The sequence below is a fragment of the Gymnoscopelus braueri genome (genome assembly GCF_963280865.1).
Source record: "Gymnoscopelus braueri genome assembly, chromosome: 3".
NCBI classification, from domain to species: domain Eukaryota; kingdom Metazoa; phylum Chordata; class Actinopteri; order Myctophiformes; family Myctophidae; genus Gymnoscopelus; species Gymnoscopelus braueri.
This window is the reverse complement of record NC_137612.1, coordinates 46,384,316-46,407,942: the sequence shown is the minus strand read 5'-3', so window position 1 is coordinate 46,407,942 and position 23,627 is coordinate 46,384,316. Positions and strand designations below refer to the sequence as shown.

The window sequence follows — 23,627 nt, the reverse complement described above, 5'->3', positions numbered from 1 at the left end:
TGAGGCATTACATTTAGTTTGACTCTGTTCCACAGATAAATATTGTGAAAATAGCAGATCTACAAGCACACAAATTTAGGCTCTTTCTTATATTATTTTACAATTTGGCCATGTTTGACCAGTTAAAAAAAAAAAAAAATGTATAGCATAGTTTGTTTATTACTTTTAATGTGGTAATGGTCTTTTCCCCCCCCCTATTTAGGTATTAAAATGTATTATTATTTAAAAATCCTTAAATTGTCACTTCATTGTCATCTGAGGACCCCCCAAAATCATATGGGGACCCCCCTGGGGGTCCCGAACCACAGGTTAAAAACCACTGGGGTAAGGGGCCGGATTGGGCAAGAAGTTCGACTTCATGCCAACCGAACAATGTGAGTGAACGCACGCTCATACACATTGCCTTCATTGCCTACACATCGCCATCGTTCTTTTTCAACCTGCTGTCATGTGTCACTTCAAGAATGTGGATTCTTATGAAGAAGACTGCCTATGAAGCATTCCCTTCATGATCGACTTATAGTCATAGGCTATGATGAAAGAAGGCATTATGGTGATATTTGGCTGTTTTGGTAGTGCCACACTTCCCATTAATAAACCATTTGAAATCCAACATTAGCGGACACAAATGGTAGACATGACCAATCAAATTGTAACTGTAGGCTACACCATTGCACCTAATTGTTTACGAAGATACATAAATAGTAGGCTACAGCTCAGCATACAGCGCACCGCTGGCTGCAGCTCCCAGTCATTTAAAACCACGTCGGGTTCCCGGTTAAAAACGAACACACTGGATCATACAACCAGTTAATTTACTGGACTATCACCAAGGTGACGTTTCGGGAGTCTTCTCTCTTCCTCGGTTAAACAAACAGACAGCCAGTAATCACGGGGGAGAAAGAAAAAAAAAGAAAACATGTTTCACCAGTGTGTGTGCGCGCGTGTGTGTGCATGTGTCAGTGTGACACTGTCACGCTGACACGTTTGATATTTCACTCAAAAGCGATTCTGAAACTCACTTTTCAGCAGTCCATGTTCAGTTTAAATTATTCCAATGGGGACACGCACAGACTGCAAAGAGGAGAACACATTCTCACAGGTTGATGGACGTGCCATTAAATGCTGATTATCGTTTTACTTAAAAGGTAGGGTAAGTGATATGTTTTGGCCAAAATAAATATGAAATACCTCTATATTCTGATAGTAATCCTTGCTATAGAGTGTTTATTCGGAGACAGGAGTCTCCCCGTCTCTCCAGCTTTTCAGAAAACAGAAAATGAATTTTCAGGTCGGGATACCAATTTAATCCAATCAGTAGAGAGAACACACAGAGGATAAAGGATAAACAAGTGAAATTGGGAAGTGATGACACAAAGAAATTAGCAGGATTAAACAAAAAAATGGAAGACTATTAAATTGAAGCTGATGAATGGGTACTCTCTCGTGATTGGCAGAAATTTGGCCACCCACCTGAAAATGCATTTTCTGTTTATTAAAGAGCTGGACAGACAGGGGGACCCGGACCCTGGTACTGAAAAAACACTCTATAGCAATGATTACTATCAGAATGTAGTGCTTTAACCTTTTAACAAACACCTTTTTGTTTTAACCAAAAAATATCACTCACCCTACCTTTAACCCATTAAGACCGGGAACTATAAAAAAAATAGCAGACATACAAGCTCATAGCGCGGCACTCTCTGTGCCACGCTATGAGCTTGCAGATCTATATTTAAATCATGAAAATGTTTGCAAATCTTGGAATATATACTTTTTAAAGCGAACATTTGTAACTCAAATCTTTGCTTCTGGGGGATTCTAAAATTTGTAGAAGTTTAAAAAAAAAAAGTATAATATCAGTGGTGCTCAAACATTTTTCATGTCAAGGAACCTCCAAAATGATATGTATTTAGCCACGGATGCCCCATCTCAAAATATGTTGTTCCAGGGACCCCCAAGAAGCAAAGATTTGAGTTAAAAATGTTACATAAAAAAACATATTTATTCAAAGATTTGCACCAATTTTCAAGATCTTTCAAAAATAGCAGATCTACAAGCAGATCTACAAGCTCATAGCGCGGCACCGAGTGCCGCGCTATGAGCGCCGCGCTATGAGCTTGTATATCTGCTGTTTTCTAATAGCCAAAGTACAAAACATGGTTAAAGTGTTTACACAGATGCGTTGCCGGTTTGAATGGGTAGGCTATACCTAAGTAGGCTACCTACAACAAAGCTGCATGCTGCTGCAGCAGCAGTAGTGACAGACACACCTGACGAGAGAACGGCCGGGGATCAGCTGTCACAGAGATATACAGCTGTCACAACGCCTCTGAGGCAGAACTAAGACGAACCTTGCAGGTCAAAGGTTGAGGGATTTTCTGCCAATCACTCAACGTGGTGTTCAATCACATGAAGAAAAAAACAACCCTTGTTGTATAATAAAGTGCTGCAACTGGATGTAATCCTGTGTTAAGTCAGAGTGGGTGTGGGACATTAAAACCTTTGCTTGACAACTTCCCTTTGTAATGTGTTTGACAAGTATAATCGCCCTAGAGAGAAAAGGTTTTTAGACTGCCTTTGTAGTCCATAAAATCAGATATTGGCACATCACTTGATTTGACATTTTGATATGGAAGTCAAGCCTCAAAAGATTAAGTGAATCTGGTAGGCTTACAATAAGAAGGTAAGGTGCTTAGCTGTGTTTCTTTTGTGCTATGTAATATACTATGATGCTATGTATCGGTTGAATTATGGTTGAAACACAAGTATTAAATGGCCAAAATTGGTCCTAAAGGTAGATGCTTAGACCACTTCATAAACCATGAAAACCTTTGGTCAGCTACAATAAAGAACCATGCAGATTTTTTTTTTTCAAAGAATCAATGGGAAATCATGTCTGACACCTACAAAACAGTAAGTAAGTAGGTCTAACTTACTGTTATTCATTTATTACTATTATGTAATATTTACTTATTGTCGGTATCAGCCAAGAACGTGCATTGAACCCGTTTCAATGCACTAGAGCAGTGGTCCGGGGGCCACCAGTGGTCCTTGAGGGGGTTCCAGGTGGTCCCCAGCTAAATGATGGAGAGAGATGGTAACCAAATGGATCTTTAACCCTTTAGAGCGTAAAATGAAACCAAATGGACCCTTACGGGTCCATTTGGTTTCATTTTAGGCTCTCAAGAGTTAAATTATTGTTAAACATCTGCATTACTTAATTAAAGAATTGTTATTTTGATCAATCCGTTTGCCTGTTATCTCTCCTATGGTACCAACATCAATAATAAATAATGGACCTTGATATGATACCATCAGCTCCCAGTACTTACTCATACGCTGAGTTGGCGGTGCCCAGGACGTAATCCAAAGGCGAGAGCTCTACCGGCTGAGCTACCCGGACACAAAACATAGGCCTGCACCTTGTCCATTAACACGCCATCTCCCTCTATTTGTAGCATCTTACATCTGAGTTTTGAGTGGATTCGGTCTATCACGCCAAAGAAAGAATTCTCCATCTCATCCATTAGTTTTTTACACCGTCATGTGTTTCACCCAAGCACTCAATGTCATGATGCACTAGATTCCCAACTAATGGTTCATGAAACACATCATAAGAGCCTGTGCCCTTATCAGCCAGGTATAATATAGACAAAAACCAAAAACCTTTCATTCATACAAACATAGAAACAACTTGAACCATGTCAGCCTGCCCCCCCACGAATCTTCTCACGAAGACGCTGCCGTGCCAGGGACCCGTACACAGAACACATTGAAATGAATACTCAAAAATAATCAAAAGCCTGTGCACTATAAAAGGTCTGGCACAGAAATGATCCTCTCAATCAACAAAATGCGTAAATGCAGTGTGAAGCAGTAAATCACCATGTCCATTATGGTCTTATAGCACCTTTTAGCACATACTGTAACAATGGACATAATGTTGTACTATAGCACAAAACACTGGACAGCAGGCTCAACATGTTGATGTGAGCGCCTTAATTATCCATTAACGAGTTTTTGGTCAACGGTTATGAAAAACATAGAAAATGGTCATCCTGTACAACCAACCATCCAATATATATTTTCAGAATATGGAATGTGTTCCAGTTGGAATATGTTACAGCAGTGGTTTTCAACCTTTTTTCACGTCAAGGACCCCCAAATTGACAGATATTAGCCTACGGACCCCCATTTGAAAAGATATGCCCGATCTACGCTGTATCATCATCATTAGTGTTAATTTAACTCAGAGTGTACAAATGGAACCAAATGGACCCGTTAGGTAATGAAAATGACCACTGGTGGTCCCCAGACCACTGGTTGAGAACCACTGTGTTACAGGGCCACAAGCAAACTCCACAGGGGCCGAATTTAGCCCGCGGGCCTCCAGTTGAATATCACTGCTCTATAGCTATCGTTATAGTTACAGCGGCTGGTGAGAAACGGCCCTGTGGGTCTTCAAAAAGTAGGAAAAACTGTCAACTGTTGAAAGAGCTTCCGACTGTTCAATCAACTAGTAATAGTTACATAACTGACAAATTACTTTGCAAAGGTCCTTTAACAGCTTTGACATTAAAGTACACTTTGCCTTTCTTAGTTGTTAGCTTTGAGAGATAGGTATTTAAAATGGAAAGAAAGATCCTTGTTAACCGCGAGCAGGTGGTGAAGCAGGGAGGAAGAAGAAAGGAGCCTCATTACTATGTGCAGTGCCATCTCCGTCTCTCTCAGAGGCTCATGAGACGTGGGATTGCTATCTAGTGGCAGACTCACAATGTCTGAACTAAGGAACGGTCTTCTCCATCTCTTTCTTTGGCTATTCAAAAATAGCAGATCTACAAGCTCATAGCGCGGCACCGAGTGCCGCGCTACGAGCTTGTAGATCTGCTATTTTTGAAAAAACGTGAACATTTTGTGCAAATCTCTGAATATTTTTTCAACAAACAGTTTTTTTGAAAAATAAATTTATGTTGCTATAATATCAGTGCTGCTCCACCTTTTCCATGTCAAGGACCCCCAAAATGATATGTATTTGGCCGCGGACCCCCATCTCAAAATATGTTGTTCCAGGGAAACGTATATATATATATATATATATATTCAAAGATTTGCACAAATGTTCATGATTTTTGAAAAATAACCCTCTCCTCCAGCTCCTAAACTCAACACATCCTCCTCTGCTTATCTTCCTTATAGTAAGCAAGCAGCGTTAGAAGTCACCGGTTTGGCTTCCGTTTGGCCTGCCTCAGACCTCTCAGGGAGTGGGGGCCAACATTGGCACCCTTTTTCGGCCCCTTTCGGCCCCCAGGTCCTTGTACCCCCACGGAGGTGGTACCAAATAAACTACCAGGTACTTTTGCCTGATAATTGAAAACCCAAAAAGCAGAGTAGAGTTGAGCATGGCCTGGAATATACATGCGGTGGAAAAGCGCCGAATGGGATTGGGATTTGTCAACATCTGTCAAGATTTGTCAAAATGTCCCCAAAGATATTTTTGAATAGCCGCAAAAAAAACTAATAGGGCTTAACCCATTGAGACCGGGAACGCATCTGTGTGTCATTTTTAGATTTCTTTGGGCTGTTCAAAAAATAGCAGATCTACAAGCTCATAGCGCGGCACTTATATATAAGCGAACATTTTTAACTCAAATCTTTGCTTCTGGGGAATTCTATATATATATATTTTCAAAGATTTGCACACATTTTCACAATTTTTAAATAGCAGATATATAAGCTCATAGCGCGGCGTTATGAGCTTGTAGATCTGCCATTTTTGAATAGGCCCAAAGAAATCTTTAAAATGACGCGGATGCGTCCCCGGTCTTAAAGAGTTAAGTGTTTAATCTGTTCCTGGGTGGATTCCGGACGGCCCTTTGAGAAGACAGTGATTTATGAGACGGTATAAATGGAGCACATTCTGTAGGCATTACAGTGTAAACTATGACACATTGTGTTCTAGTCACGGCTTTTCTCTCAATTTCCATCTGGAGTGATGGAACGTGTCCCAGAGGCCCATGAGGTGATAACACCTCGTATCAGCAGAGCGTGTAGCACACGATTACCTCGCGGTCTGCTGTCATTTCCTTTCACCATTACATTATGACAACAATATCTGACAAAAAGAAATGGCGCAAGTGGGCACTGAGGGTCATTGAGGTAATGAAAATGTGCATCAGGGGGAGTAAAGCGTGTAATCACAGTTTAGCAACAGGAACGGTCGGTCCCCCAGCATGAAGCCACAAAGTCAAACAGAATAGTCCTGTTTTCACTCAGACACGTTGGTCTCTTGAGACAGACTGTTGCCTCACACAGTTTTCAAATGCTTCCGCCCAGTGGCGGAAAAAGTACTCAGATATTTCACTTAAAAGTAACAATACCACAATATAAATATACTCTGTTACGTTAAGTAAAAGGCCTGTGTTCAAAATGTTACTTGAGTAAAGTACAAAAGTATTGGCATCAAAATATACTTAAAGTACCAAAAGTTAAAAGTACTAAAATGTTTGAAAATAGCAGATCTACAGTACAAGCTCACAACGCGTCACGTTGTGAGCTTGTAGATCGGCTATTTTCAAATAGCCTAGGTATAAAATAGGGCTAAAGTGGTTAAAGTATGTTTAATAATATAATAATTAATATCTGAAAAGTAACTAGTAACTAAAGTTTTCAAACAATGGTAGTGGAGTAAAAGTACAATATTTGGGTCCGAGATGTAGTGGAGTAGAAGTAAAAGAATTGGAAATACTCAAGTAAAGTACAAATACCTCAAAATTGTACTTAAGTACAGTACTTAGTTACTTAGTCCCCCCCCTCCCACCCCCACAACAAAGAGAAATGCAGCATCATGGCATTACTGTTGCTATGCAGACTATCCAAAGACATAGAACTCTCATCATCAGCAGGAATTGAATATTGACAGAGCAGTCTTTCAAATTACCCTCAGCCGCCGGCTTGAACCAAAAAACTGTAAGGGGTGAAATTGTTGTAATAATCTTGATGTTCACTGGGTGCTAATGTTAGCCAATTTCAATACAACCCATTTATACCTGGAACACCGACACGTTGTTATACCTTTCAAGCCGGGAACACGTCTGTGTCATATTGGCTGTTGCTATACAGTACATCGGACAGAAACCTCTTATGTCCATATTTTAACTTTGTGTTTTTTTTTGTAAATTAATGCCCTACTTGATCATACTACGGCGTCGCTCAAAAGTAGCAGATCTACAAGCTCGCAAAAGCGGCTTGAGATTTGAGCTTGTTGATCTGCTACTTTAGCTATTTTTGAATTTGAATCCTTAAAGGTAACCGTTTTTCAGAAAACTTAGGTCAGGATTTAAAAGGCGTTATTAGAATGGGCCAATGGGATATCATAAGTGCTATGAATTACAAGGCACTCTCTAACCTAGCACGATGCTGTAAGCAGGATGCCTGCGCTTTAGTTTCAGCTAATAGGATTGATTTAAATGAGTTATCTTGGGAACCGTTCCTATCGTCAGAAATTGATTCAGCGGAAATTAGGCACAGCAGAATCCCTAGAAATTGGGGGAGATTTCCAGAGACTCCCAACCCACTATTTCAAAAGGAATTGGTTTCTCAATGAAGCAATAACACACGGCAGCCACCGGCTTGATCTTTTAATCCCCTTAAGATATTGATGGGGACATGGCTTGCATTCAAAACCACCATCAAGATTTGACTGGGCCTCCTACAGCACTATTGCCTTTAACCCATTAAGGGCACGCTCCCAACGCACTTTTATTTTACCTCTGGGGCAGAATCTGCCAATGCATTGTCAATGTAAATGCGTGGATTCACGCAAGAGCGGATTTTTCTGCTTGTCGCGCAGACCTTGCGTTATCTGCTCTACACGACTTGTCCATTTGAAGCAGAAAACTGCTGGAGGCAGGAGCTGATTTTCCCCCTCTGTCCAATCTCTGACTCAGGAAGCACCATGGTGCTCAAGGCAGCAGGCGGTGCGGGCTACGGGGAGGGTCCTGAAAGTGAGTGACAGGCGCGTCACTCCCGTTTTTTAGAATCCGCTGGCTGCAAAAAACTGTGGCCGCGCACACCCTGCGTTTAATGCTAGGCGACCATGTTTTGGTGAGAGCACGCCCTAAGACCTGAGGCCAATTCTAAAGAAAATGTGTTTTAAATCCTAACAGTTTTCTGAAAAACCTGTTTCTATATCAGTGGTTCTCAAACTTTTTTCATTTCAAGGACCCCCAAAATTATATGTATTTGGCCGCCGACTCCCATCTCAAAATATTGTTGTTCCAGGGACCCCCAGCAGCAAAGATTTGAGTTAAAAATGTCAGCTTTAAAAAGATGTATATATTCGAAGATTTGCTATGAGCTTGTATATCTGCTATATTTGAATAGCCAAAGTATAAAATAATAGTTAAAGTGGTTACACAGATGCTTTCCCATGGTTTTCATGGGTTAACTACATGAACCCTAGCACTCCCTATTCATTTCTGGGCATATCATAACAGGCCAACATTCGGCAAAGAGATTTGATATAGAAGGAAAAAAAGGAGTGGGCCAAGGATAGACCTCTGGGGGACCCGGGTGAAAGAAGTATTATAGTAGTTTACCAAGGTGAAGGGGTTAAATACTTTCACCTTGGAATCCCTATTTTAGGCATGTCATTAAGGACAAACATTTTCAAAAACCTTTACTAAAAAAAAGGGGAAAAATGAGCAGATCTATAAGCTCACAACACGCCGCATCGCGGGTGCTTGTAGATTGGCTATTTTCGCTCTCAAGTGGTTAAAAAGGGGATACACAGTACTGTACAAGAATGGGAGAAACGGGATGAATTAAAACAGACAACATAACGGGAAATTGGTCTCTGTTTTTGTTCACTATAATTCTCTCTTTTCCTGATATTGGTTTCCCTTGCCTAAACACAATTTCTAGGCATCCTATGTCATTTATATGCTATATATGACTAAATAAATCCTGACATAAAGCACTTTATAGCACACTAATGATGAGAAGCGCTAACGAGGAGCAGCGCTTGTAAACCGTTCTCCTTGGTAATAGCAAGATGCAGGTGGGGTGATTAATTGAAAATGAAAAGAAAAACAAAATCAATAGAGAGAGAAATAGAGGAAATGATTGAGCTATGTTGATGTAGAGGCTTGAGTAGGATGTTCTTTTTTTCATTAGAAAAAACAACAAGCAGGTCAAATGAATCCTTATCTAAACAGACGTCACAGTTTATTGGGACAGGGCAGAGTTGTGTTGCATCATCAGACATCAAACAAAAATGTTCTAGTGTCCATCATTAAAGAATTTGGAACACACAGACGAACAATTTTCGAAACACATGACCGTAGATACCAAGCCTTCAGATAATCAGTGGATGTGGCAAATCAGCAATTTACAATGCTGACAATCGCACAATACTTTTGTACTTTTACTCAAGTAAAATTTCGAATACAGGACTTTTACTCGTAACAGAGTATTTCTACTTTTACTTATTAGTCAAAACTAAATCTGAGTACTTCTTCCAACACTGTTGCCTGCAGATAAGAGCACTCGGTGGACAACTCAATAAGCAAGACATGGAGAGAGAGGGAGAGAGGGAGAGAGGGAGAGAGAGAGAGAGAGAGAGAGAGAGAGAGAGAGAGAGAGAGAGAGAGAGAGAGAGAGAGAGAGAGAGAGAGAGAGAGAGAGAGAGAGAGACAGAGAGAACCTGAGACACTCACTAGGCCGCCGAGTCGTTGAGCTGGTACTCGCGGTTCCGTGAGAAGCAGCCCTGGACGCCGCCATCGGCCCACAGCCGCGTGATGACGTTGGACAGGTCTTCTGGTAGGATGCCCTGCTCCTCGGCTGCTGCTGACAGGGCAAACAGCTGGCGGGCATCGTCCTGATTATGGAGAAACACACACGTGTAAATTAATGCCCTACTTGGTCATACTACAGCGTCACACAAGAGTATCAAAAGTAGCAGATCCACAAACTCTAAACGTGGCGCGAAAGGTATCAAAAGTAGCAGATCTACAAGCTCAAAACGTGGTGCAAAGCGACGTGTTTTGAGCTTATCTGCTACTTTTTATACTTTTTTATTTGAATCCTTAAAAGTTACAGTTTTGGACATAATGAGGTTTCCACCCGACAGAGATGATATGCAAGTTGTGTATGATAAATCACAGACAGACAGACAGACAGACAGACAGACTTCATTTTTTTTTTTTTTTTTAGAACCCAAGATATCGTGATCCGAAGATTTGCTGCTCCATTCACTTCTTGGTTAACTTATTACTTAAAAAGGCTGTATCTGTACAGCAGGCTCCTGTGTACTTTTTTTTTACTATGTATTTTTGGCCGAGACATTCAATTTCAAAGGCGTATAAAATTGAACGGGGAGGTCGCGATGACATTTATCTTTTTTTTCTCGCCGAAGCACAGTGAAACCCGCTGTGATTAGCAACCATCAGGGGATCCATCATACTGGAGATACATATTCTGTGACTACTTGAAAAAGGTAAGAAAATCGAGGGGATGATCATCCTGTTAAATCCACCTTAAAGCCACCCTCCGTAACCTCCTGCTCTACCAGGGATTTGAACCTGGGTCTCCTGCACATTAAGTGCTGAATTGTGTAGCACTGAGCTAACGTTTGTGTCCAACCAGAAACAGGATCTAAATGTTTCAAAAGAAGCGCAATAATAACGAATACAGATTGGACAAAATAGAAATGTATTTAGAAAAACTAGTTACATAGTACGGCTTTAATCACTTTCAACCTGGCGTCCCAGCTTGGCCATGTCGTTACAGGCAAAACATTTTCCAAGAATAGCAGCGCGACGCTATTTTCTTGCGCGACGCTTTCCGCACAATACGGATGCTGGTGTTCAAGTAGTTAAGAGTGGATGGATAATGCAGACAATAATCCTCCCTTCCTCCTTAATCCATTAAGACCGGGAACGCATCTGTGTCATTTCATTCAAAGATTTGCACAATATTTTCACGATTTTTTTGGGGTATGTTTTGTAATAATAATCAAGATCTACAAAGTAACTAGTAACTTAAGTTTTCAAATAATTGCAGTGGAGAAAAAGTACAAATATTTTCCTCTGAGATGTAGTCTGCATCGAAAATTGGAAATACTCCAGTAAAGTAAAAAATACCTCAAAATTGAACTTAAAGGGGTAGTTCACCCCCCAAATAACTTTTTTTCTATTGATTACTCACCCCATGGAGCCTTGAATTCATGGATATTTATTTGTTTTTGTCGCATTCCTTCCTTTATTATTTGATTATAATAAATTTAGCCCCATTGATTCCGGTAGGAGACACAAATGCATTTGTGTCTCCTACCGGAATCAATGGGGACACATTTATTATAATCAAATTATTGGCTTAGGAATGTGACAAAAACGAAAAAATATCTATGAATTCAAGGCTCCAGATGGTCAGTAATCAATAGAAAAAAAGTTATTTTGGGGGTGAACTACCCCTTTAAGTACAGTACTTGAGTAAATTTACTTAGTTACTTTTCACCACTGCTTTGGACTAATTAGAGAGAGAGGAAAGCGAGAGAGAGAGAGAGAGAGGATGGTAGGGGTCATGTGGCATTATTTGTAAACAAGCACAAATGGCACGCTAGGTCTAGTAGCACAAGGAGCATGAGAAAGACATCCACCACAGCTCCCATCTGCTTAACCCATTAAGGCCTGAAATACCATTCTACAAATGTCTTCTAAATCCTTACAGTTTTCTGAAAAAAAACGCATGTTGCTATATCATGTCAAGGGCCCCCAAAATGACATGTATTTGGCCACGGAACTCAAAATATTTCGTTCCAGGGACCCCCCTAGAAGCAAAGATTTGAGTTACAAAAAATATAATATTCAAACACATTTTCAAAAATAGCAGATGTACAAGCTCATATCGCAGCACTCGGTGCCGTGCAATGAGCTTGTATATCTGCTATTTTTGAATAGCCAAATAAATCTAAAATGACACATGCTTTACACACACACGCACACGCACACACGCACACACACACACACACACACACACACACACACACACACACACACACACACACACACTTCGCTCCTCTGCGCTCCCTAAGTGCTGGCCAACACAAATAGCCTGTTTAACCTACGTCTGGTTCTGCCTGCATGTATATCAACACGTATACTGTAGGTTAATGAGCACATGGATTCAAGCGAAATTAAATCTCACAACTGAAAAATTGTGTCCTAATGTGTGAATTTGGGAAGCCCGCCCACACTAACGCTGTGTCTTAAACAATTAACAACAATATGTAAAATGAATATAATATATAATATGTAATATTGTTCCTGCTTTTCTACATACTGCCAACCAGTGTGAAAAAAATCAAAGATTGAGACTTTAACGTTTTATTTAATGAAATATCCCAGACCATAAGTATTTTATGGAAGATGCTTCTGCACATAATGTGATAGTTTGACCACTTCAAATGCTATACTCTTAAAGGGATAGTTCACCCCCAAAATGACTTTTTTTCCCCTATCAATTAGTCACCCCATGGAGACTTGAATTCACAGATATTTTCTAGTTTTTGTCGCATTCCTAAGCCAATAATTTGAATTTTGAGACACTAAGAGTCTCCTTTGCGTCTCCTACCGGAACCGCTGTCTACCGGTCCGGTCCACTGGTCATCAAATTATTGGCTTAGGAATATGACAAAAACAAAAAAATATCCATGAATTCAAGTCTCCATGGGGTGACTAATCGATAGAAAAAAAATATTTCTTTGGGTGAACTATCCCTTTAAAATAATAACCGAAAGAAGACCACCTACAAGCTCTCAATGCGTCGCATTACTTTCGCTGCTCAACATACCTCCCATAGAAGACATGCTGGCTTCTATGGAATCCAAATGACTGAAATCAGTCGTGATAACGTGAGAACTTTAATCCATGTGAGCGGTAGAATTTCCAAGGAGAGGGCAGGGAGGAGGGAGGTAGAGAAAGAATGGACAGAGCAGAAGAGGAGGAAGAGCTGTGTGAGCATAGGATGAAAACGAGCCTCCAGGCACCGGGGGATTTACATCATGAGGCCATTTGGTAAGTAAGTCGACGACACTTTACTGCGTGTCAAGTGGAAGCAATTAAACGCTGCGGTAGAAAAACACTGATAAAACACAGCGGACTGTCAAAAAGAGAAAGCACTACTGAACAGCGGCGCTCTATGGTGTGTGTGTGTGTGTGTGTGTGTGTGTGTGTGTGTGTGTGTGTGTGTGTGTGTGTCTCAGTGGTGGGAAAAGTACTCAAATGTTTTACTTAAAAGGTAGGGTAAGTGATTTTCTTTGGTTAAAATAAGTGTTAAATAGCTCTATATTCTGATAGTACTCATTGCTATAGAGTGTTTGTTCAGTAAAAGGAGTCTCCTTGTCTCTCCAGCTCTTTATAAAACAGAAAATGCATTTTCGTTTCAGTTTCAGTTTCATTTCCAATTTTATCCAATCAGGATAGAGAACTCAATCAGGATATAGATTAAACAAGTGAAATTGGAAGTGATGACACTAAGAAATGAGCAGACAAAATTGGAACTGGAACACTATAAAATTAAGCTTAAAAATGGGTACTTTCTCCTGATTGGCTGAGATTTTGACACCTACCGGAAAATGTATTTTCTGTTTATTAAAGAGCTGGAGAGACATGGAGACTCCTGTTACTGAACAAACACTCTATAGCAATGATTACTATTAGAATATAGTGCTTTAACATTTTAACAAAATACTTTTTGTTTTAACCAAAAAATATCACTTACCCTACCTTTAAGTAAAAGTATCAATACTGCAATGTATTGTGCATTACATGGGTGAATGTAATGCACAATCTATGTAAAGCGCTTTGGATAAAAAGCGCTATATAAATGCACCATTTACCAATGTAGAAAAAACTCTGTTACAAGTAAAAGGCCTGTGTTCAAAATGTTACTCGAGTAAAAGTACAAAAGTATTGGCATCAAAACATAGCAAGTATCAAAAGTAAAAGTACAAAAATGTTTGAAATGGCAGATCTACAAGCTCACAACGCGTCACATCGCAATAGCCTATGTATAAAATAGGGCTAGAGTGGTTAATGTATGTTTTATAATATAATACTTTATATCTGCAAAGTAACTAGTAACTACATTTTTCTAATAATTGTAGTGGAGTAAAAGTACAATATTTGCATTTGAGATGTAGTGGAGTAGAAGTAAAAGTACCGAAAACTGAAAATACCTCAAAATTGTACTTAAGTACAGTACTTGAGTAAATATACTTAGTTACTTTCCATTACGTGTGTGTGTGTGTGTGTGTGTGTGTGTGTGTGTGTGTGTTACTTTCCATCACGTGTGTGTGTGTGTGTGTGTGTGTGTGTGTGTGTGTGTGTGTGTGTGTGTGTGTCTGTGTCTGTGTCTGTGTCTGTGTCTCTGTGTGTGTGTGTGTGTGTGTGTGTGTGTGTGTGGGGGTGTGTGTGTGTGTGTGTGTGTGTGTGTGTGTGTGTGTGTGTGTGTGTGTACACTAGAAGACCAGAAAACACCTGGTATATTCAAGTCTTGACACCATGTCAAGATAATGATAATGTCACATGACGAGAAGGCAAAGGTAGAATATCCACATGCTATATGATAGCTGGAACGGCTGGTAGTACAACCATCCATATATTTGGCCCCATGCTGTATATTTGCATGTGAAGCTGCAGAGCTTGGGTATATACTGTATACAGTACTGTATATCGTCTCTGTCGGGTGGAAACCTCATACTGTACGTCCTAAGCTGTTACTTTGTTTTCAGGACTCAAATTAAAAAGTAGCAGAAGTAGCAGATCTACAAGCTTGCGTTTCTGCCACTTTTGATGCGTTTGTGTGACAGATTACATCTCCCACCACCTGGTCCTGCAGTATTATTGTGAGAGAAATCTATGCGCCGCACCGCCGGAAAAAGGTAAACAACCTAGGGCTGGGAAAGTAGACATTTTTATGGGGCAAGTACATTGGATAAGTACCTTTTGATCAGATCCTAGCACATACACACACACACACATGCAGAGACATACAAGATCCCCTACAAAACAGCAGGCGTTCACACACTCGCTGGAGGGAGGGCTTACTCAGCTGATCCAATAACAGTGGATGAAGGATGGCATTCCTGCAGGTTTGGTACAGCGTATAGATTTAAAATGAGTGTCTGGAGTTAGGAGCCAAGTAGTTCATGATCGATCAGACACACACATATACCCACAAAGTCCACCGCTTACACATCACCTCACATCTCTTAAAACACTGGTGTTATTCTCCAAGATCTAACAACAACGGTTTGGAACAGAGAATCGTTTGAATCGAGAATCGTTTTGAATCGGAAAAAATGACACGGAAAAATTACACGAAAAAAAAAACGTTTTTGAATCGAGAATCGCTTGTTTTGAAAAAAATCTAATCCTGAATCCAAGAATCGGAATCGAATCGTGAAATAGCTGACGATTCACAGCCCTAGTCACACTGCTACGGTGTAAAGAAGTACCAGGAATCAACTATGTGGCACTTGGGTCCCTGGGGTGAATGGTTAGGGACGCATCCCACATGGGCTCTAATGCATGACAACGAGTCCCTGGTTTGATTCCCGACTGGCCGAAAGGCCCCAAAAAATGAAATCAAAGCCAAAGGTTACTGTTGAAAAGGTTGTGTACGTGGGTAGGGAGGTAGGCTTGTGCGCACAATACTGTATGTTTCATGTGAGATCTTCCCCTACTGATACGTCTGGTGACATTTTAAGGCATAGGCTAAAACTTGGTGAAACGGAAATTTGATATTGAATACAGATTTCCACAAAATCCCTTATCAGTAGGCGAAGATCTCTGATGCCTGGCAACGGGAAACTAAGGGAGAAGAAGCCTGCAAATGAGTAGACACTTCCCTCCATCTAACCATAAATGCTGATCATAGCAAACGCTTCTATTAATTGCAATGTTTAGGCAGCGGAAAATGCTGATGCTGTTTTTTTATACCTTATGTAAGTCAATAGAAGGGACTGCCTCGCTCGGCCTGCTTCAAACACACGGATAAGCACCAGGATTAGCAATCAGGACGTTGTGAGCTTGTAGATCGGCTATTTTTGCTATTTTTCTGAGTTTGTTGAATCTCAACATAACAAGAATAAAAACGAATGAAAAAGGCGAAACTACAATAACCCTGATAAGCACAGCAATACTATGGCAGTGAGAATATAGCAGTGAGAATATAGCAGTGATACTATGGCAGTGAGAATATAGCAGCTGGCCAAGGATGTGGGTGATTTTTTTCCCCGTTTATTCCCCCAAATCCTTAATAAATAGCAAAAATAGCAGATCTACAAGCTCAGTTATTTTAGCTATTTTTGTCATACAACTAAAGTACCGGTATACTTGCAGTAGTAAACTAATACTTGGTTAACCGCAGTCGGCTCTGTACTTGGTCCGCTCTACACAAAATCTCTTTGTGGAAAACAGCCACTCTACAAGCTCACTGCAAACAGGGATGCTAGGGTTCTTAAGTGGTTCATTCACGACATAGAGCCATATCTACACTACGCCGTGCTCAAACCGCCGAGCCGTGCAAGCTACGCCGACTAAGCCAGTTGTGAAGTACACCAGGCACCTTAAACGCCTCATAAATCAAAGCCATTTCCAGTAATGAAGTGTTTGGAATAGTGAGACGTAGTGTGATACTTGAACACAGCTCATTAAAAATATTACACACACATCCTACAAATGCTCTACTCAAAGTTTTTATGTGTGCAATTAATATTCTTAGTTGCATGCATCCACAAAGGACATCTAGCATTCTGTACTCATAATTGCATCTCAGTCATAAATAAACAGTGACAGAAAGAGAGAGAAAGAAAGAGAGAGATAGAGAAAGATAGAAAGATAGAACGAAAGAAAGTAGAGATCTATCATGCTGCACACATTGTCTGCTTTTCTGTCTGCAAATGCGTGTGTGATCAAATTAAGCTTAATTTATTCAAATTTACTTAGGGAGCTGGAATCTGACGGTTCGCTTTGAAAGGTAATCTAAAGACGTGTTCAACGGAGGGAGAAAGACATTTTCTCTTTCTCGCTCTCTTTCCCTGAGTAATCATTGGGCTTTTATATTTCGGTGATGTATAATCTCCCTGGGCGGTGCACTGAGTCTGAACACACACACACACACACACACACACACACACACACACACACACACACACACACACACGCACACGCACACGCACACGCACACGCACACGCACACTCACACGCACACACAAGATGGCAGCACTATATGAGGCAGGACGGCAAAAAACTTTGTGTGGAGTGGCATGTTCTATTAAACGAAGTAAATAGACTTTTTGCTGAGTGCGACCCTTTCCTTTTATAAAACATTGGCATGTGACGGGAAGGGAATGGGATTGGGAGTGGAGGATATGTTTGGTGCTGATGAAGTTATATTAACCACTCCATCTCTTTTGAGCAGAGTGAATCCTGAGTTATACTTAGTTGCACGGCGGTGTCGCGCAGCGAACATAGCCTATGTACAAGTTCATCACGCTGCGATGCGAGCTTCTAGATCGGCAATTTTCGGAGCACAAATAAGTATAACTCAGGCACGAGGCTCCATTATACGACTCTCCGGATGGCACAGGTGGCTTCTCTTGTTCTTAGACCATACCAGCATCAATGTCATAGTCCAGTGGTTCTCAACCAGTGGTCCTTGAGGGGGTTCCAGGTGGTCCCCGGCTAAATGATGGAGTTGGTAACCAAATGGACCCTTATAGATCTTTAACTCTTGAGAGCGTAAAATTAAACCAAATGGACCCTTACGGGTCCATTTGGTTTAATTTTACGCTCTCAAGAGTTACATTATTGTTAAACATCTGCATTACTTAACTCATTCAATGCCATAGGACGACTTTGACAACTTTTTTACAAAGGCCCAGACTGCCATGGATGACTAAAACGACTTTTGGACGTTTTTAAAAAAAATATTTTTTGCACACAGAACCAGGAGATAACGTGATCCAAAGATTTACTGCTCCATTCACTTCCTGGTTAAAGTATTTGGGAATATTCTGTATCTCGGCTGGGAGGTCGCAATGATTTTTTTTTCTTCTTTTTGCGGAAGCACAGTGAAACCCTCCGTGATTAGCAACCATCAGGGGATCGATCACACTGGAGATAAATATTCTGTTACTACTTGAAAAGGTTAAGAAAATCGAAAAATCGCTGGCTGTCTTTATTTGTTTTTATTTGGCAGTGAATGAGTTAATCTACACAATTAGAGAATGTAAAATAATGTGTTATTTTGATCCAACGTTTGCCTGTTATCTCTCCTATAGTACTATCCACATCAATGCAGCATGGAATTGTGGACAAAATCTTATCCAACGACAACAAAATATTCAGAGTTTTGGGTCTGAGAGGCTAAATATGGTGGTCCGTGGCTCAAATGCCGGATAAATAATGGACCTCGATATGAAAAAGGTTGAGAACCACTGCTCTAGTCTGTACACAGTTTTGAAAAAAGGGAAACGACATGCACATCTCCAACCCGAACACGAGGCAAGTAGGTGCTGAGCGACGAGCAGTAACAGAAGAGAAAACACAAGCGCTGGCACACTGAGGGCTCCTATGCGACAGATGCTTTATTGCAGTGGTTCGGGGACCACCAGTGGTCCTTGGTGGGGGGGGGGGGGGGGTACCAGGGGGTCCCCAGCAAAATTAGTTAACATAGTGTCACAATCATTTCAACCACTTAGCTTTGGCTATTCAAAAATAGCAGATCTACAAGCTCATAGATCTGAGCTTGTAGATCTGCTATTTTTGAAAAATCTTGAAAATAGTGTGCATAGCCTTGAATATATATATTTTTTAAAGCGAACATTTTTAACTCAAATCTTTTGGGGGGGGGGGGGGGTCCCTGGCACAACATTTTCAGATGGGGGTCCGCGGCCAAATGTATATCAATTTAGGGGTCCCTCCCTGGCATGAAAAAAGGTTGAAAACCACTGCTTTATTGCACCAAAGACAAGTGGTTCCTCACCCTCAGTCTGAGGAAGAGTGTTTAGCTCCAAACGTCACAGCTTTCTTTGGTGCAATAAAGCATCTGAGTTTATTTTTTCTTCTATACACACTTTTGGCCGTGTATCGTACACAGTGGTGGAAAGTAACCAAGTACAGAGTCAAGTACTGCGCTGAAGAACAATTTTGAGGTACTATTACTTTACTTGAGTTCCTTGTGCAAATACTGCACAAATATTTGTTTTGATTATTATTACATACTGTACATTACATACATACTGTACATTAACCAAATAAGCCCATTTTTTTTTACTTCATCTATTCGAAAATAGCCGATCTACAAGGTCACAACGCGTCGCAATGCAATGTGTTGTGAGCTTGTAAATCTGCTATTTTTTTTAAACGTTTGACAACTTTTGAAGAAAATGAGTTATTTTACTTTGGCACTTTAATTATATTTTGTACTTTTGTACTTTTACTCAAGTATCATCTTGAATACAGGCCTTTTATTTGTATCAGAGTATTTCTATATTGTGTTATTGCTACTTTTATACTTAAGTAACAAATCGGACTACTTCTTCCACCACTGATCGTCCATGAATGCATGAATGAATTTATTTGGCGATAAAAAGAAAGAGCACATCAGCACTTCCATAACATAGAACATACACAATATCACCAAGGATTAAAAAAAAAACACCATAAAGCCCTAAGGCGTGTTTCCATTGTGGCCCTCATAAACAGAGCAGTTGTGTTGTGTTTGCTCACATTTTCTCCAAAGTCGTTAAGGCAACGTCTCCAAACTTGGCTGAATGCTTGAGTCAGTGTTGGTAACAGAACTTTGAATTTTGTCAGTAAAACAATCTTTTCTCCAGGGAAAATTGTCGGCTGAAGTTTTGAAACCAGTGAACTTTAAAATGCATCAAATGGCAACAATGTAATACTACTACTGAAAAATAACATTAAAATGCGCAATGATATTTGCGCATTGTATGTTGTTAGATCAGTGGTTCTCAACCTTTTCAGGCTGTGACCCCCCCCCCAAAATAATCATATTTGAACTGGGGACCCCCCAGAATACATCTTGTGAAAATAGCAGATCTACAAGCTCACAACGCCTCGCAACGTTGTGAGCTTGTAGATCGGCTATTTCCAAATAGTTTGCCTCTTTCTCATATTATTTGACAATTTGGCCAATGTTTGACCAGTTTTTATAGTATAGTTTGTTGACTACTTTTGATGCCGTAACGGTAATTTCTTTGATATTAAAAAGGTCTTAAAAGTCCTTTAAAGGGACTACACCAATAATAATAATATTTAATATCATATTGTTTATGTCCCTGAAACGTTTTTCAAAAGGTTTGAGCCTAAATCAAGCCTCAGATATATTCATTCCAACTAACTTCTCTCTGGCTTATAAAGCACTTTCACCTGCAATACCACATTGTCCTGTTTGGCACGGGCGCTATTGAGCCAGTTTGCATGTTATCTCCTGGTTCTGTGTGGAAAACTGGTTGGAACTGAAAAACGGGAGGGACCAAATCAGTTTGGCCTGTTTTGAGACCAATTTACAGAAAACCCCAGATTTGCTGTGAAAGCCTGAGTGTTCAATTGGGGTATTTTTGGGGATAGAAGAGAGGTAGGGGAGACCAAAAACACACAAAAAATAAGAAAAAGTTAATATTCATGGTGTAGTCCCTTTAAATTGTCACTTCGCTGTCACCTGGGGACCCCCACAAAAATCATGTGGGGACCCCCCTGGGGGGTCCCGACCCACAGGTTAAGAACCACTGCGTTAGATTATATTTCTCGAGCAAGTTTCATGTCTCTACAAGTTGATTTTCATCCTGCACTGAAATGAATGGAATCCAGCGGGGCTTTGAAAATAAAACAAACCATTTCATTGCTTTGGAAAGTGGTCAGCAATTATGTCAAGCATACAGTGAGTCATAGTCAATAGGCTAAACATGGCCAGACCACCGGTATGGCTATTTTAAACTTAAAAATCAAGTGAGTGCAATATGTAATGACAATATTTTGTCATGATGTCAAATTGCCTGCTTGTTGGAAGGGAGAAAGCACTTACTGCTCTGGCAGCGTCCTCGTACTGGATCTTGAGATTGTCCATGGCCTTAATGATGGCCATAATGGACTGGATTGTGTTGCTGTAGACCACGGCTCTGTACTGCTTGCATTCGTCTTCTGAGTAGCCATCCTCGTGGATGATCCTGGAGACAAACCACAGGGAGGATTAAACACTTTATATCCAGATAATGAAACATAGCCTAAACCCTCAAGTTACTCTGACGTGAAAAGGTGGAACCTATTCTGCGGTGAGGTATTTCACGAGTGTTTTCATCACATTTAACAGTCCTACTGCAGGCAGCAATCACAATACTGCCAGGTGGAGGATTTGGGGGGTAACTCGGTGTCTCTTACGCGTTTTATAGCTAGCAGACACTAAAACACATGTTTACAACCGTTTGGATCTATGGGAGGTAAAATGAAAAGAGGCCTGAGGCTCATACGGTCTGTGGCTGAGATACTGCTGTGATGAAATCAGAACAGAACGGTCCTCCTGGCCGGTTCGAGCCCATCTGGGACGGAATCACACGGCTTGATTTGTTGTGCGCTGCTGAATGGGACTTCATTGAAATGCAAGCGAGCTCACTGGGAGACAGGAGCACAGCCAAAGAGGACTTAAAATACACAGTGGCGTTTTTTTCTCCACCCTTTTTCCATTTAAATAATACATTTAATCCAAACCCAACATCAGACTGGGAATGTGTACTGGTTATAGACAGGAAACGTGTAGGAGTTAGCTGCCTTTTTTGTACCCTTCTCATTGCTGTCATACAAAATAACTTGGATGTAATGTCCTCGGCACAAACAATCAGTTTTGTGTTTTGGCAGGTTGTAAACTTAAACTAGCTAGTAGCCAGATGATGGTGACTTTAGAGTGGGGTTTTCTAGTTTACACAGCCATCCATTCAGTAACAATTAAGAAAGACAAGTTAAACACCCATCTCCTTAATAGGAAACATCTATTCAGGACACAGAGCAAACAAATCTATATAAAAAAAGACATTTGAATAGAATAAAAACAAAAGAAGTTAAAAATTAAATAGAAGAATAAGAGCTCAGAATGACAGTGCAGAAGAATAAGTAAAGTCCTCTCAATTTGAGTTTTTCTCAAGAGTTTGTTCCAGATATGTAAAACGCAATGATTCTAGGGACAACTGCAGTTGTCCGATATATACAATTCTTTTGAGCAGTTTTTGTTAGCAGTATGTACACAGTTCATGAAAACTCAAAATAATTAAAGGCATACTAGGTAACGTTTTCAACAAAACTAAAGTTAAATTGTATATCTTTTGTGAGTGGCAAAAGTTTCACAACACCCACTCCATGAATTTCACCCCCGGAAGCCTTTTATTTATATATTTTATATTGAACGTGGACTGGGAGGACTTTCCCGGGGAAATGACGTCATCTGGCCGGAAAACGGAGGTGGAAATGCACTGGTTTCCTGTTTGGCCAGGAACTACCGCAACGGTTTCCTGTTTGGCCAGGAACTATCGCGCTAATAACAAAAATGAACCTCACGCTGATTTTAAGAGAATGTAGGATTAGAAGATCGAAAAAGAACAGAAAAAGAAAGCACAGCTCATGGTAACTAATGCGCCACTGGCTAAGAGAAACGATCCGTAGATAGTATAAAACAATTAAAAGATCGCTTTTTGAAACGCTTCCGGCTTCCGGTGAAAACGAATGGAATTCTGGGTAATCGAGGATTACGGAAATTGTATGCAGTGACGGTAGTGACCAGCAGAGGTTGCTAAAAATCGTTAGTTGTGAATTTGCATTGTACAACTTTAAGGGATCAAAGTGTTCCCTACATTTCTTTGAGCAGTATATATTTTTTAGACCACCTGTAAAGACACTGTTCTGGTCTTGTGAAAAAAAAATCGAATTCATGCTGATAAAAAAGCTAGGTTTTGTCTTTCATTTTTATTATAATGAGAAAGTCCCATGTACAGCAACTCTGATATTATGTAAATTGACTTTAGCTGCATAATACAGAGAAGAATGACTGCAGTTTAGAAATCCAGGCAAGATCTTCAGTTTTCCATGTTATGAGTCAGCTCATTGGTTTATTTTCCAAAATGAAAGTAGGACCCTATCAAGTACTATCACTACTATAGCTTCCTGACAAAGATGAGACTGATGGGTTGGTCCTGTCAGTGGGGTGTTCCAGTGGAAGGCTTTAGTCCACGCAGGTTTAAATTAATTCTATAAGAGGGTTAAAGAAACATCGAAAGCACACAGCCAGGCAGAGAGAAATAATTAAACTACAGAGTGAAGTGTGTCTGTACACAGTAAAATCCTCAGTGTTACAGGTCCATTTGGTTCCATCTGTACACAGGGCTTGTATAGTGTGTGATAATGGGAGTATGTGTGTCCGGGGCCTTTACGCGCAATAGCATGAATGTTTGTGTGTGTGTGTGTGTGTGTGTGTGTGTGTGTGTGTGTGTGTGTACGCATGTTATTTCTGACCACAGTGGAATGTGTGTATGTGTTCAAATCATGAATGTG

The 23,627-nt window shown here is 40.4% G+C and overlaps 1 protein-coding gene across 1 annotated transcript in view; it reads right to left on the bottom strand.

The window, feature by feature from the left end:
- Positions 1-23,627, bottom strand: part of LOC308082566 (guanine nucleotide-binding protein G(i) subunit alpha-2) — a 106,385-nt gene that overhangs the window by 12,039 nt on the left and 70,719 nt on the right. The window contains exons 3-4 of the mRNA XM_080424387.1: positions 21,118-21,259; positions 9,720-9,880 (exon numbers count right to left, since the gene is read on the bottom strand). Coding sequence (XP_080280513.1) covers positions 9,720-9,880; positions 21,118-21,259 — 303 coding nt within the window. The remainder of the gene's footprint in view (positions 1-9,719; positions 9,881-21,117; positions 21,260-23,627) is intronic.